Source organism: Equus quagga, unplaced genomic scaffold (assembly GCF_021613505.1).
Source record: "Equus quagga isolate Etosha38 unplaced genomic scaffold, UCLA_HA_Equagga_1.0 251_RagTag, whole genome shotgun sequence".
Classification (NCBI taxonomy): domain Eukaryota; kingdom Metazoa; phylum Chordata; class Mammalia; order Perissodactyla; family Equidae; genus Equus; species Equus quagga.
Genome location: NW_025799859.1, coordinates 45,491 through 62,635, shown reverse-complemented (window position 1 = coordinate 62,635; position 17,145 = coordinate 45,491). Strand labels below are relative to the sequence as shown.

The following is a 17,145-nucleotide window of genomic DNA, read 5'->3' as shown; positions in this document are numbered from 1 at the left end:
GTTGACAGCACTTACGCTAGGAAGGGGAGGAGGGGGAAGAGGAATTCGGAAGTTTTTCCCATGTTTCCATATCGTTTGAATCTTTTACAAAATGTGTTCATCATTTACTTACACATTTTTAAGGAGGAAAAAATGTTTGTCAAGGGACTCACTTGTTCTGTTGTGTAAACAAATTTTAAAATAATTTGTAAGTAAGACAAAAATGTGGAGAACTCTTTCGCTTCGGGCATGTTCCAGGTTCTTCTGCTTGAACTGTGAGCCGCTTGAGCTGTCTGTGTTCTCTTTTACGAGCTTTAAATTTTTCGATGTTAGATTAGTGAACCATGTACTCATTTCATTATCTTAGACAATCCAGTTAAATATTAAGTGTTAAAAATCACTTAATATTTTACAACCTCAGCTGTAGTTATAAAGGAAGGATTCCACGTACTTCCTATCAGTTCCTTGAAAATGGACCCGGCTTGGAGCTCCGTCTTTATCGTCCTCCTAAGTTTTTCATGCTGGGGGTTAGACTGGGAATCTGATCCAAATTTCATTTCAGCTGCCGGTCCTTTAACGAATGACTTGCTGCACGACCTGAACGGTCCACCAGGAAACCGGGATTCTAACTTTGTAGCAGAAGATAAAAATATTTATGTTTGTCCCCAGCCACTGCCCGCTTTCCTGCCAGAGTACTTTAGCAGTGTTTATGCCAGTCAGATCACTCATTATAAAGTATTTCTGCCATGGGAACGACTTCTCCCAGCAGGAAGCTCCAAGAACCCAGACGAGAAAACAGTGCAGTGCTACCGGCAGCTCCTTGAGGCTCTCAAGGCTGCCCAGCTTCAGCCCCTGGTCGTCCTGCACCACCAGACCCTCCCAGGCAGCACCGTCCAGAAAAGTGAAGTCTTCGCTGACCTCTTCGCTGACTATGCCACGTTTGCCTTCCACTCCTTTGGGGACCTTGTTGAGATGTGGTTTACTTTTAGCGACTTGGAGGAGGTGATCAGGGAGCTTCCCCACCAGGAATCAAGAGCCTCGCGTCTCCGGACCCTCACTGACGCCCACAGAAAAGCCTATGAGATTTACCACGAAAAATACGCTTCAAAAGGTGAGTATACCTGACCCCGACGGCTGACCCGGGCAGCCTTCCTCAGCCACCTTTCCCCATCCTCCTTAAAGCAGGACTCGGCATTTCCTGCCCACTCACCTTCAATAATCCTATCATATCTATTCGTTAGTGAGAAATTAATATTGCATTGAAGATTTCCAGATGGAGAGAGGCATGGGTGGCTTATATTGCATCATGCTCAGCATTTCCTTTGAAAAATATCTTTTAAGCACCCCTTCCCCACCGCCACTGGCTATCTTTGTGTCCCCCTTCCTTCTCCAGTCCTGCCTCCCTGACTCTGCCAGGGCTTCAGGATTGTCCGTCCTCCCTCAGCCTCCCCCTTTTCTTATGCGAGGCACCTTATCGGTTCTAGTTGCAGCTTACATTCCAGCAGGGAAGACAGACAATTACAAAGATAAAATAATGATATTCTGATAGATAGTGAGAAGCACGTAATTGCAATTGTCCATATTCCTGCTTCACAGCTAATTGAGGTTCTGATTTAGTAGGTTTGGGCAGGACCAGGACATTTGTGATTTTAATAAATTACCTAGGGGCCAGCCCCGTGGCCGAGTGGTTAAGTTCACGTGCTCCGCTTTGGTGGCCCAGGGTTTCACCGGTTCAGATCCTGGGCACGGACATGGCACCACTCATCAGGCCATGTTGAGGCGGTGTCCCACATAGCACAACCAGAGGCGCTCACAACTAGAATACACAACTATGTATGGGGTGGAAGCAGGGGATTTTGGGGAGAAGAAGGACAAAAAAAAGATTGGCAACAGATGTTAGTGTTTAAAAAACAAAAAAAAGTTTAAAAAAATAAATAAATTCCCTAAGTGAATCTGAGGTACGCTAATTGTGAGAACTATTGGATTATATACGATTTCTTGTTTTTATTATATATTGTATGTATATTTGTATAGATAGCATATAATACATATATGCATACTTGTATATTCTACTTCTTAAAGATATTTTATGAGTATATTTTCATTTTATTAAAAAACTGAAAGCATAGTTTTCAATGGACTTATTCGTTCCCATCATATGAATGGATCATAGAGTTTTCAATATTTTTCTCTTTTTTATATACGTTTATTTAATTTTCACTATTACAAATTATGTTGCAATGAACATGAATATAAATCCTTGCCTACCTTCTGATAAATTCTTTCTGATAGATTCTTAGAATTCAACTTACTGGGTCCAAAAATGTGCATTCTTTAAGACTTTAAAGCATGTTGCTAAATTATCTTCCTGAAAAGTTGTAATAGTATATACCAACAGTTATAAAATTGTTCTTCTGACCCCACACAGCCTGTTTTCAATAATGTAATTATTTTTGTCATTGGTAATTTGACAGCTGAAAACTATTATCTCCTTAGATGCTTCATTTGCATGTGTTTGATTATAGAGAGATTAAACATTTTTTCTATGTTAAAAATAAAAGCAGGAGGGGCTGGCCCCATGGCCGAGTGGTTAAGTTCTAGTGCTCTGCTTCGGCGGCCCAGGGTTTCACCAGTTCAGGTCCTGGGCACGGATATGGCACGGCTCATCAGGCCACGCTGAGGCGGCATCCCACATAGCACAACCAGAGGCACTCACAACTAGAATCTACACCTATGTACTGGGGGGCTTTGGGGAGAAGAATAAATAAATTAATTAATTAATTAATTAATTAAATTAAAGCAGAGCAAGAGAAGGAGTGTGAGTGGGGATGGGGGCCATTTCACATAAGGCTGTCAGGGAGGCTGTCCTCGCCCATCATTTGAGCAGACTGGAATGAAGGGAGGGACAAGCCGTGAGATCCAGAGAAAAGCATTCAGGCCAAGGGAAGTGTGTGAAACCCCTTCAGTGGGAGCAGGGGACGCCCAGCAGGCAGGTTAGTGAACCAGGAGTAGACCATAGGAGATGAGAGGATGCTGGTTTTGAAACTCGATTCTTTGGAAAGCCAGTCTTGGGGTCAGTGAGCAAATAAATATGTGTTGGCTGTTAATTCTACCAAAGAAGCACTGAGTAAATGAACTTTGAAAGAAAGCAAGACTGAACTTGGATCATCTCAAATAAAGGAAAATCTGTCTTATTTTGAGGGTAGATTCCACAGAATTATTTAAATTATAAAAGTATACATACATGTTTATTAAAATGTTTTGCATATTTCATTTTCAATCTTCACCAGGTTACTAAAGACGTTTCTTTTTTAAACTCATGTTTTCCTTCATTTCTTCATCTGCTCATTCCTCCTGTCCTTCATTTTGTGTTTCATCAAGATCACTAGCTTGCCGCCAATATAATACAGGATACAAAATAAATTCTCCTTTCAGTCTCCGTACTATTCCAAAAGACAGTTTTTCTTCTTTCTGTCCGTCTCTCATTCTCCCCTGCTTTTTTAGTCCAATCTCATAGCTTTGTTGTTCTTTTTAAAATATATCATTTAATATACACACAAAAGTTATATAACATATGTTGGTTAAAAGCAAAATAATAGAATAAATACCCACAGAGTGACCATTCAATCCAACAACTAAGATACAAGAGGAAATCACCTCTCATCAACTAGGATGTCTGTAATAAAAAAGACGGACCGTAACAAGCGTTGGCAATGGTGTGGAGGAGGTGGAACCCTCATACACTGCTGGTGGGAACGAACGATGGTGCAGCCCCTTTGGAAAACAGTCTGGCACTTCCTAAAACAGTTAAACTTTAGACTTACCGTATGACTCAACAATTCCTCTCCTAGGTATATATCCAAGAGAAATGAAAACGAATGTCCAGAGGAAAACTCATCACAAACTTGCATAGCAGCATTATTCATAACAACCCAAAGTGGAAACAACCCTAATGTCCATCAATTGATGGATAAACAAAATGTAGTACATACATACAATGCAATATGATTCAGCCACAAAGAGGAATGAATACCACAACATGGATGAATCTCGAAGACATTATGCTAAGTGAAAGCAGCCGGTCACAAAAGATCACATATTATATGATTTTATTTATATTAAATGAACAGAATAGGAGATTTCTAAAGTAATTAGCGATGTCTAGGGCTAGAAGAGAGAAATGAGGAGTGATGGCTAATGGGTACAGAATTTCTTTTTGGGTGATTAAAATGTTCTGGAATTAGATAGTGAAGATAGTTGCACAGTTTTGTGAATATACTAAAAAACACTAAACTGGGGGCCGGCCCCGTGGCCGAGTGGTTAAGTTCGTGTGCTCCACTAGGGCGACCCAGGGTTTCCCTGGTTCAGATCCTGGGCGTGGACATGGCACCGCTTGTCAGCCATGCTGAGGAAGCGTCCCACATAGCACAACCAGAGGGACCTACAACTAGAATATACAACTGTGTACTGGGGGGACTTTGGGGAGGAGAAGAAAAATAAATAAATAAAGATTGGCAGCAGGTATTAGCTCAGGTGCCAATCTTTAAAAAAAAAACCAAACCACTAAACTGTAAATTTTAAAGGGATGAATTTTATGGTATATGAATTATATCTCAATAAAAAATGTAAGAAAAAATATGAGAGGGTTGACAGTTTATAAAACAAAACAGGGGCCGGGCCGGCTCCGTGGCCGAGTGGTTAAGTTCGGGCGCTTCGCTGCGGTGGCCCAGGGTTTGGATCCTGGGCGTGGATATGGCACCACTCATCAGGCCACGTTGAGGCGGCGTCCCACATCCCACAGCTAGAAGGACCTGCAACTAGGATGTACAACTGTGTACAGGGGTGAGTTGGGGAGATAGAGCAGAAAAAAAAAAAAAGATTGGCAACAGTTGTTAGTCCAGGTGCCAATCCTTAGAACAAAACAGGGCCTGCCTGGTGGCGCAGCGATTGAGTGCGCACGTTCTGATTCAGCGGCCTGGGGTTCGCTGGTTCAGATCTCGGGTGAGGACATGGCACTGCTTGTCAAGCCATGCTGTGGCAGGTGTCCCACGTATAAAGTAGAGGAAGTGGGCATGGATGTTAGCTCAGGGCCAGTCTTCCTCAGCAAAAAGAGGAGGATTGGCAGCAGATGTTAGCTCAGGGCTAATCTTCCTCAAATAAATAAATTAATTAATTAAATAAATAAAACAAAACAAACTACAGCTTACATCTACCTATATATTCCTTCCTATCCCACCTCCCATTCTTCTCCCCTGCACCGCCCCAGGCCACCACTATGTTAAATATTCTGTTTATCATTGCATGGCTTTTTCTTCTCATTTGGTGTCCACCATGACTTAAAGGTCAAAGCCAAACATTTGAAATAATATTGTTTTTAATTATATAAGAGGTGGCATTTTAGCAAATAAAGCATATTCACTATGCTTTTTTAAAAATATGTTAAAGAACTAAGTTCCCATTTACTGCCAGTTAGAAAATAAGCAATATGAAATGCAGTTCTGATTTTTTTCATAGGCATTTTTAGGGGCCAGCCCCGTGGCCAAGTGGTTAAGTTCTTGCACTCGGCTTTGGTGGCCCAGGGTTTTTAACTGCTTCAGATCCTGGGCGCGGACCTAGCAGTGCTCATCAAGCCACGCTGAGGTGGCGTCCCACATAGCACAACCAGAAGGACCTACAACTAGAATATACAACTATTTACTGGGGGGACTTTGGAGAGAAGAAGAAAAACAAAACGAAACAAAAAAAAGAAGATTGGCGACAGATGTTAGGCTCAGCTGCTAATCTTAAAAAAGAAAAAAAAAGAATTTTTATCAGGGTATGAGTTACATATAGTGAAATGCATAGATCTTAATTTTACAATGTGAGTAGTTTTGACAAAGATATACACCCATGTAACTCATACCCTTATTAGGATATAAGATATTAACCAAAACCTCAGAAAATTTCCTTCCTGATCAACTGTACCCTTTCTTAATCAATCTTTACCCCCAGGAGCAACGGCTGATCTGATTTCTATCAGCAAAGATATGAATGGAATCATACAGTATGTCATTTTTTGAGTCTGTCTTCTTTCATTCAGCATAATGTTTGTGAGATTCATTCATTTTGTTGTTGTATTAGCAATTTGCTCCCTTTTTCTTTTAAGTAGCATTCACCCCAAAACAGTTGAGGGGCATTTGGGCTATTTCTAGTTTATCCATTATGAATAAGGCTGCCATGAACAGTCTTGTACAAGTTTTTGTGTGGATAGGTTTCATTTCTCTTGGATAAATACCTAGGAGTGGAATTCCTGGGTCATAGACTAGAGCTGTATTTGCCTTTTTAAGAAACTGCCCGTTTTCCAAAGCAGCTGTTCCATTTTACACTCCCACTAGCAGAGTATGAGGGTTTCAGTGGCCCCACATCCTCGCCAACATTTGGCGTGGTCACCTTTTCTATGTTAGCCATTCTGATTGTATCTCACTGTAATTTCCATTACTTTTTAAAAATATGATTTCTATCCCAAGTGCATATGTTCTTAAACAATATAGTATTCAATTTTGCTTAGTTTGCTTTTGAGCACCATAGAAGAGTACTGTCTTATGCTTTTTGTGTTCCTATAAGACTTTCTTTTTTTCAGACAAAATTGTTTCCAAGACTTATCCATGTTATTGAATATATCTATAGTATATTCTTTTTCACTGCTATATAATATTGCACTGTGTGACTAAACCACATTTTATTAATTCGTTCTCCTGCTTATGGACCTTTGAATTGTTTTCAAGTTTTGCTGTTATGAACATAGCTGCTATGAACATTCTTGTACACATTTCTTTCTGTGCACATGCAACAGTTTCGCTTGTGTCTATACACAGGTGATAGCTAATTGTGGGGGATACAAATATTTAGCTCTGAGAAGTAATGTAAGATGGTTTTCACCTGTGGTTGTACTAATTTACAATCCCATTAGCAATGTGTAAGAGTTCTTGTTGATCCTCTCCAACACTTGTAATTGCCAGAATTATAAATTTTTGCCAGTCGAATGGATTTAAAAATATTTCTTTATGATCTCATTTACCTGATTACAGAATAAAGTACCACTTTCATCATATCATATCAAAGTTACATACTATCAACATGATTTATACTGTTGATGTTAACCTTGATCATCTGGCTGACGTAGTGTTTGTCAGATATCTCCCTGGTAAAGTTACTCTTTTTTCCTCCTTCCCATACTGTACTCTTTGGAAGGAAGTCACCACACACAGCTCACACTTAAGGAGTGGGGAGTTATGCTCCCTCTAATAAATAACTTTTAAAAGTTTGTTTCTAAACTTAACCAAGGAGGCAAAAGACTTGTGCACTGAAAACTTTAAAACATTGCTGAAACAAATTAAACAAAAATAAATGGAAAGACATATCTTGTTCATGGATTGGAAGACTTGTTGTTGAGATTTCAATACACCCTAAGGCAATCTATAGATTCAATGATATCCCTATCAAAATCCCAATGACAATTTATACAAAAATAGAGAAATCCAACCTTAAATACATATGGAATCTCAAGGGACCCCAAACAGCCAAAACAATCTTGAAAAAGAAGAACAAAGTTAGAGGACGCACACTTCCTGATTTCAAAACTAACTACAAAGCTACAGCAATCAAAACAATGTGGTACTAGCATAATGACAGACATAGAGACCAATGAAACAGAGCAGAAAGCCCAGAAATAAATCCTCACCTATATAGTCAAATGATTTTTGACAACAGTGCCAAGAACAATCAATGGGGGAAAAGACAGTCTTTCTGACAAGTGATGCTGGGAAAACTGAATATCCACACGCAAAAGAATGGAGTTGGACCATTACCTTACACCATATACAAAAATTAAATGGGTCAAAGACCTGAACATAAGAGCTAAAACTAAAACTTTTAGAAGAAAACATAGGGGAAAAAACTTTGTGACACTGGATTTGGCAATAATTTTTTAGCTATGACACTAACAGTACAGACAACAAAAGATAAAATAGATAAATTAGACTTCGTCAAAATTAAAAACTTTGTACATCAAAGGACACTATCAATAGAGGGGAAAAGAGACCTACAGAATGGGAGAGAACATTTGCAAATCATATATTTGATAAGGGATTAATGTCCAGACTATATAAAGAACTCCTTCCTCAATAACAAAAAAAACAAACAACCTCATTAAAAAATGGGCAAAGGACTTGACATTTTTCCAAAGAAGGTATGCAGATGGCCAATAATTACATGAAAATATGCTCTAAATCAACAGTCATTAGGGAATGCAAATCAAAACCACAATGAGATACCACTTCATACCCATTAGGATGGCTACAATTTAGAAAAAGCAGGAAATCACAAGTGTTGGTGAAGATATAAAGAAATTGTGATCCTTGTGCATTGCTGACAGGAGTGTAAAATGATGTAGCCATTATGGAAAACCATTTGACATTTCCTTAAGAAACTAAACATAGAATTACCATATGATCTAGCACTTGTGGGTATATACCCAAAATAATTGAAAGCAGGGACTTGAACAGATACTCATACACCCATTTTCATACCAGCATTTTTCACAATAGCCAAAACGTGGAAATAACCCAAATGCCCATAGATGGATGGATGGATAAACAAAATGTGATATATACATACAAAGGGATATTATTCAGCCTTAAAAAGAAATGAAATTCTGACATGCTACAACATGGATGAACCTTGAAGGCATTATGCTGAGTAAAATAAGCCAGACACGAAAGGACAAATATTGTATGATTCCACCTATATGAGAGACCTAGAATAATCAAATTCAAAGAGACAGAAAATAGAATAGTGGTTACCAGGGACTGGGAGAAAGGGGAGATGGGGAGTTGATGGTTCAATGGATGCAAAATTTCAGTTTGGGTTGATGAGAAGTTTTGGAGATGGATAGTGGTGACAGTTACACAGTATGAATGTACTTAATGCCATTGAACTGTACACTTAAAAAATGTTAATGGTAAATTGTATGTATATTTTACCACGATTTTCGAAAAGTTCTTTTCTAATCTTTCTATATGTGTTATTATAAACCTCCTATTGGTATGTTCAATGTGTTGCCACTATGAAGGATACAAAAGAAGAGAGGATTCTCGGCAGAGAGTTGGAGGAGAGTGACCATCCCTCTCATGGGAAGAGTAGAATTGCGCACAGCATCCATCTTTGTACAACACTGGGACACAATCCAGAACAGTAGTAATCCCCGCCCCACCCTTGGCAATAGTGGCTTGAAGCATTGATATTGGCACTTCAATATTGGCTAGATTACTTCTATTGAAGCATTTGGGGCAAAGGGAAAGGATCAATGAAAAGGGGCTATTTTGTGTAGATGAATTTACGGAGGAACGACTTCCCTTTGTGGTGGAAACAGAAATGAGCTTATCCTTTAGAAAGGCCTACTAATGCCTCCGAGGGACGTGAACTTACACAGTGCTTTGCAGTGATTTTCTCCACAAGCTTACAACAGTTAGTTCTCACCCCACAGCAAATGCTGGTTTTGAGTTCTATAGACATGAATAACTGTCTTTAACCATATCCAGCAAAAATTACAAGATGTTTTAAACCATAGTAATCACGCCCCTTCCAGTCCCTCAGGAGACATGAACTGCAAGCTGAAAGTGAGAATCTAATTTTGAGTAATCTGCATTTGACATTATTTTAAAAAGTATAGGGGCTGGCCCGGTGGCACAGTGGTTAAGTTCGCACGTTCCACTTCAGTGGCCTGAGGTTTGCCAGTTCAGATCCTGGGTGTGGACCTACACACTGCTTGTCAAGCCATGCTGTGGCAGGCACCCCACCTATAAAGTAGAGGAAGCTGGGCACAGATGTTAGCTCAGGGCCAGTCTTCCTCAAAAAAAAGAAGAGGATTGGTGGCAGATGTTAGCTCAGGGCTAATCTTCCTCAAAAAAAAAAAAAGTATTGTTTATGCTCGCACTGGGAACAGGTTGGGATCCACCTTGGAGAAGTTTGATAATTTTGTATGATATGAGAATTTCTGGAATTCCAGGTACATTTGTTCCACTCTAATTCTAAAAACAGCTTGCAGAGTCAGATAGAAATGATTTGTGAGCTAATTGTGCTTAGGGATTAACTGTACTCTTGTTTCATTGCATTGATCTAGAGATGATACTAAATTGCACATTTTAAAATGTTCAGCACCAGCTGACAACATATGTTCTATGTGTGCTGACGTGGTGATAGACCAAAGCATGGAAATGTGTGAAAGGTGAAATGGAACCATTGGGCACAATCATTGAATAACCGGAAAACAGCGATATCTTATCAGAACGAGGACTAAATGTCTCTGTGATAGCCCCTGCTCAGATTTCAAAGTTCCATTACACTTTCAAAATAAGCACTTTTGCAGTTGGCAGTGGCGTGGTTTCACTGGCTGGGGCTATCTTCCTCTTGCATAGAATCTGGATAAAGAGAGAAATGAGGCCGAGAGTCTTAGAGTTCAAGTCTCAAACTCTGGTTTTCTACTATTTTTGTTTAGCGTTTCCCAATCACAGGTCTGAGCACCTGCTCTGCACTCCTAGGCTTGATATTTGCAGGGAGTCAAGAAATGCTTAAGTTTCCTCCTCAAGGTGCATACAATCCAGTGAGAAAGAAAAAGACTCATGTGCATCCAAGAGTTAGACACCGATACAAACAACTGAGGACTCCCAAGGGTTTCTCAAATTGTGGCCTGAGGACCACGGCATCAGAAGCACTGGGCAGCTTGTTAAAATGTGCTCTTTCTTGGGCCCACCCCGGGCTGCTGCCAAGCACGGCAGGTGGTTCTCATGCACGCAAGCGGGAGCACAAGTGTCAGGTAATCAAACGTCAGCACAAGTGAGCACAAGCTGCGCACATTTGTATTTCCTTCGTTCCCCTCTCAATGTGCACTAGGGACTGAACTGATGTTTGTGCAGTGAAATAGGACAGGTGACAGCAGCTGCCTGAGAGCATACTTGCCTTTAAAAAGAAGTTGAGGAAAGCGTTCTCCCCTTACAGCCTTTCACATTGCGGGAGGCGGGGCAGCAGAACTGCTTTTCTTCTTCTAAAAGACTTTTTTACAAGTGCCCTGCCTTTCAGAGTCCTGACTTACATGAAACATCCTCTCAAGGGATCTATTTTTTTAAGCCGTCTTGTTTTCTTAATTCTTTCAGCTGGGCTAAAGTCATGTGAGTGATTTCTTCAGAAATCTTTTTTAAAGTCGGTGAAGTGGAATAGGAAATGATAGGAAATGAGGCCCCAGGTGGCCTCCGCGGTCACAGCCTCGCTCACCTGCGGCTCGTTCCTCTGGTTGGTTTCAGGCGGCCGGCTCTCCGTGGTCCTGCGAGCTGAAGCGGTCTCGGAGCTCCTGCTGGAACCGTCCACGTCTGCGCTTGCTAAGGTGATGACAGCCCACAGAAATAGCATCTGTAACATCTGAGGAAAGTTGTGATTTTAATTTTAAAAAACAAGAGAGTTTTTGTCTCTTGGTCCGACGTCGTTTATAAATGCCTCTTCTGGGTGGTGTACATTCTCTAGATTCATAATTACTTTGAAACAGAATCTCATTTGTTGTAGCCCCAGCTCTTGCTTGGTCAAATGTCAGCTTTTGTCCACACAAAGAAGTCAAATGCCTCTGCTTGGTCTGATTTTTTTTAGCAAAAGTGTCCAAAATAGATTATTAGAAGAGATGTCAGTTTGTAGCAAAAAAAAGATCCTAGGGTAAAGGGTTTTTTTTTTTTTTTTAAGATTGGCACCTGGGCTAACAACTGTTGCCAATCTTCCTTTTTTTTTTAAGGATTGGCACCTGGGCTAACAACTGTTGCCACTTTTTTTTTCTCCCTGCTTTATTTCCCAAACCGCCCCCCACCCCCCGCCCCCGGTACATAGTTGTATATCTTAGTTGCAGGTCCTTCTAGTTGTGGGATGTGGGACGCAGCCTCGCTACCTCAACGTGGCCTGACGAGCGGTGCCATGTCCGCGCCCAGGATCCGAACCCTGGGCCGCCGCAGCAGAGCGCGCGAACTTAACCACTCGGCCACGGAGCCGGCCCCAAGGGTTTTTTTTTAAATAACGTACTCTCTAGAGTACCCATCATGGTTTCTACCTCCTCTAAATATAACTTTTTAACTATAATTTTTACAAGAAAAGTGAAATCCTCTGAGAATTAAACAGCCTTGGCCTTTGTAACATTGGCTGCCGAGCAGCGTGGAAAGTCATCAGAAAAAACAGCTGGTTTCTGTAGTTTTGTGGCCTTGACAGGGTGTTGTCCAGATACCAGTGCTGTACAACAGATCTGCTTTCGGTGCTGACGGGGCCCCACATGTCAGGGTCCAGTCTTCAGATTTATCACCTCAGGAACTTAAAATCCAGACGCGATAAGGTTCTAACCAGCTCCAAGGCTGATAGGAGGGCGAAAATGCCGTCTAAATTAGTTTACAAGTGGCGGGAGATAACTGCTATCGGTTATGGACTCAGGAGACCAAAGTGCTGATCACGAAAGTGCTTTTCAAGCAATAGCCTTTGAACTGGTTTCTCTGCCCGAGTCCATGCCATGCAACGCTTCTGGATCATCTTCCAAAAGCACAGTTTTGCTCAACTGCCTGCTGGGGAGCTACACTCCCTTGAATGGGTGCAAATTCCTCAGAGACTTCCAGAGCGCAGCTCGCTCTGCCTCTCTTGCTCTCTCTCTGGCCTCACCTCCTATTTGTCCCAGTGCATATGCTGTGCTTTCTTTCTACTCTCCTGCGTTCCCAGTCAGTGTCCTTCCTATCCTCCTAGGCTTCCTCAAACCTCTTCCAACAAAATTCTACCCATTCTAATGTCCACACGAATGTGCTCTCCTTCAGGAGGGCTCGCGTTAGAATACTCCTTTGCTCGACCTGATGTGGTCTCTCCCCAACCGGAACCCTTAGCCATTTGTTTAGACCAGAGCTTCCCAACCTTTGCTGTGTATCAGAACCCCTGGAGAGCTAGTGATGAACGCAGAGGCCAAGGCTTATTGTGAGGGACAATCCTGGGTAATCATAGGCTTCCCAAGTTCCCAGGTGAGTCAAATCCCCACTGGTTTGAGGACCACTGGTGTGGGCTTCTTTCCTAGCACTTGTTACTTTCTGCCTTTTCTTCACACAATCGGTGCATTTACTAACACTGTTTATTAAGCTTCTGGGGACATTACTCATCTTTAAACATGAATCCCCACCCACTATGCCCAGCACAGTGAGTTTCAAGAGTGGAACTCAATGACTACGTGTCGTATGGAATTGACAAACAAAAGCCAGAGCTGAGAGGGCAGGTAGGGGAAGGTTCAAGGGGTTCTTGTCAAAGTGGAACAATGTGTGGCATGTTTAGTAAACACGATAACTTGATTGGGAAAGCCAGCGGTGAGTCAGTTATTGAAGGTCCACAGTGCACTTGGTTGTCACCAGATGCCGTTATCCACAGTCTTTGTCCTGAGGGAAGAGGTGATCTGTGAGGGGGAAGAGACAGGTGATGACCTAGGGATGACAAGGATAGACATGGCTTGCTGAGAAGGGTGGGGAGAGTTTCACAGCAGTATCTTTATTTGTTTAGACTCTGTGACCCTGAAGTTCTTAGAGCATATGCAGGTCAAAGGGCAGAGGGGTCTGTCCAGGACCGTGAGAGGTGTGTTCTCAGATAATAGTATGGGGCAGGCTAAGGCCAACTGGGATGGACTTTAAACTGTAGTCTGAAAGTAGCCAGTAACTATAGCCTACAACTAAAACAAAACACTAAACACCAGTAGTGTCATGGAGGGGCCCACGGGTAGCTGAGGGCTCCGTTGCCTCCATTCTGGCAAAGTTCAAGGGCCATGAGGAGGGTGCTGCCCGGGACAGGTCTGGCCTCTGACTCCTTTCCTTAGTGCTCACCCACTTGCTAGGAACCCACCATTTCTGGCATACACTACTTCATTCATTCATGCACTCATTCATTTAATCATACACGTGTATTGAGCACTCATTGTGTGCTGAGTACACATGATGTATTCCCAACACCACGCAGGCACACCGCACACACACACATTCTCACTCCGTCCCTGGCTTCTCCTCTGCCTGCTTTTCCTTTGCAAAATCCCACTTTGGAATATTCAGTTTAGTGATAGGGGCAGAAACAAAGAATACTTTTGAGCAGTTCTTTGTCTTGAAATTGTTTATGCATTAATGACCCTATGTATTTATTTCTAGGAGGCTGTCGATTTCCTTTCTCTGGATTTGTCTTATGAATGCCAAAACGAAGCAAGTTTACTGCAGACGCTGAGTAAATTGCAGGTAATTGAGCCATTCCCCAAACCGATGATGAATAGCAAAGGTTTCTGAGAGCATTTTAGACATTTAATGCTTCGGCTGGTGTGTAAACTGAACTTCCACCAACATTCAGCAGACCTACCGAGTTGCATCTGGGGAGATTGCCACTGAAAACCTCACTAGAGGGGCCGGCCCCATGGTCGAGTGGTTAAGTCCGTGCGCTCTGCTTCGGCGGCCCAGGGTTTCCCTGGTTCAGATCCTGGGCGCGGACATGGCACACTCATCAGGCCATGCTGAGGCGGCATCCCACATACCACAACCAGAAGGACCCACAACTAAAATATACAACTATGTACCAGGGGGCTTTAGGGAGAAAAAGGAAAAATAAAATCTTAAAAAAAAAAAAAGAAAGAGAAGACAAACCTCACTAGAGAACATTGGGAGGTTAGGCAGCCTTCCCTGGACAGGATAATGAGGGTTAGCTTGTTCAGGTAAACATTTACATGGCTCTTCTGCTCTCCCGTGTGGAAATCTACTGAGACTCAAATCTCCTGCATTCATTCTGAGATTAAAAAAGACATTTTATGGATGGTGGTCATGGTTGTACACAATGTGAATGTACTTAACGCCACTAAACTCTACACTTAAAAATGTTTAAGATGGTAAATTTTATGTTGTATGTATTTTATGACAATTTTTTTAAAAGGACATTTCACACCCAGGTCTACTGAATCACATGCCAGCTATTGGGACTTTCCTGTAAACTCAGGCCCCCTCTTCCTGTGGCCAGTATTGTTCTTCTCAAATCTAATGACTCTGACTCATTAGAGAAAATATGTTAGGCGCCTCCTACCCAACTACTAGCTTTCTCTCCTGTGCTTGGTCACCGCTGTTGACGGACGAACTAGGATCCAGCCCATCCCTAAGTCTGTGTGTTTCCAGTGATCTGTGTAGGCACTGCTGCTTTTGCTGTCTACAAATAAGAAGATGATCTAATCAAAGACAGCAGATGCATTCACAAGACATTTGAGTAGAGCTGCCATGATTTTAGTGCCCGCTCGACACCAGGCGCCGTGCGGGGCACTGTATCCTCACATTATCTCTATGCCACACAGCACGAGATAAGAAACTTAACCAAGGTCAGACAATAGATGGTGAGCGTCAGAGCTGGAATGGGAACCAGGGCTTTCTCATGACACCACACTGCCCTTCCAAAACAAAGTCCAAGGTGTTGGGAACATTATAACGAGAGTGGCATTTTTGAAAATCACGTATGATTTTAGTTGTTTTTGTAAATACCTTCTCACCCGAACACGAACTGACTTGACCCAGAGCCTGCACTTTTGGGCTTGCTACCCAGATTTCTGGGTCTTAAACAGCACGGCAGTGTCTTCAAGGCCTGCTGATGCCTGTGACGACTAAATCTGTCTTTGTCTTCCTCGAGGCATTCAAATAGAGCTCATGGCTAAGCTAATGGGTTCAGACACCACTGACATTTTAAAACTGTCTGGCTTATGCAGATGTGGCCTGCCTCAGAGAGGCAGCCAATAGAGCATTGCCTCGATTTCTGCTTGAGGATGTGGTTTACAGTATTTCGCTTTTTACCTCAAAATATTTTCAAGAAGATCTGCTCCCGTCCATGTCTGATAAAGCTGTGAATCCTCAGTCCGTCGCCGGCCAGCCAAAGAGTAAAAGTTTCCCTGGACAAGCCTAGCAGCCATTTATTACACCCTGCAGCAGTTCTTTATTCCTTTTATTTCCTTAGGTAGGAATTAAATTCCAAATGTTGCACTTGACAGCTCATGCAGGATGACCACTGTCATCTTGCAGTGGTGAGGAGAGAACTGAGCCGGAGAGGAGACTGGGAGACTGTCCCTCTGGGGCATCCTTAGTTACACGCCTGGTAGCATTTCCCACACAGTTACCACACCTGAGTTCTCCCTGAGGAGAGGGCTGACTTGTGTCCACAGGAACCCGAATTGCGCTGCCCACAGCTTCCTTCCAAATACGCCATCCCTCCTCAACCCAGGTCCCCCGCTCTCCTCTTGAAGCCTTCCCCCGTGGGCTGCAAGGGAGGAGGGTGAGGGCAGGACAGGGAGGAGCGGGGCCCTCTCCCATTCCCCTTTCCCTGCACGCTCCCCAGAGCACCTGCGTGCCCCTCTCTGAGCCTCAAGGACTCCTGGCTGCCGCTCCCTTCCAGCACACAGGTGTCTTAGGGCCGGAGGACACCCTCAGGCCCAGCTCATCCACAGGTTCTGAATTCTACAGGACGCGGATGAGGGGGTCCCACATCCACTTATCAGAAGGGGCTCTGCTCACCCAGCAGAAGGCCCCTCCAGCTCTCCAGTCCTGTGATAGCACACCCGCCCTCGCTGCACACTGATCTTGCCGAGGGAGAAAGCCTCGGTTCCCTTAGTAGTCTGGCTGTCCTGCGTTGACCAGCACGCAGAAAGAACAAGGCTGTGGGAATCTCAGCTCCGCTAACCGTGGTCCTGCATGACTGACTTGGATTCTCAGAGCTCTCAGCACCTCATCTGTAAAGAAGGGACATTGTTACTCTAAGAAAATAAAGAACATGCCTGCCTACTTTTGAAGTAATTGCTATTGGTATCTCTCAGTGGCCTTGAACTCCTCAGAGGAGGACAAAGTTATTGTGTGAAAAATAATCAAACCAACCATGCCAAGAAAGGAATTTAAAGTGAAGTCAAGCAACGTGTCAACCTAGAGATGTTTTCTTTGACAGTGAAATGGCTAGACATGAAAGAAAAAATTACATTTTCTCCAGTTTTACTGAAGACAGCTCCTTTTATCTTTTTATTATGGAAAATGTCAAACATATCCAAAGGTAGAAAGAAAAGTATAATGAAGCCACCCCAGCTTCAAAAGC

At 42.6% G+C, this 17,145-nt stretch overlaps 1 protein-coding gene across 2 annotated transcripts in view; it reads left to right on the top strand.

Moving 5' to 3' along the window:
- The first annotated feature begins 307 nt into the window (after nucleotides 1-307).
- Nucleotides 308-17,145, top strand: part of LOC124233808 (lactase-phlorizin hydrolase-like) — a 44,471-nt gene continuing 27,633 nt past the window's right edge. The window contains exons 1-3 of one of the 2 annotated variants that reach the window (XM_046651027.1): nucleotides 308-1,090; nucleotides 11,316-11,395; nucleotides 14,199-14,282. In XM_046651027.1, the coding sequence (XP_046506983.1) occupies nucleotides 451-1,090; nucleotides 11,316-11,395; nucleotides 14,199-14,282 (804 nt within the window). In that variant the 5' untranslated portion in view covers nucleotides 308-450. Of the gene's footprint in view, nucleotides 1,091-11,092; nucleotides 11,184-11,315; nucleotides 11,396-14,198; nucleotides 14,283-17,145 lie in introns of those variants that run through there. The other variant, XM_046651029.1, reaches the window with a different exon arrangement.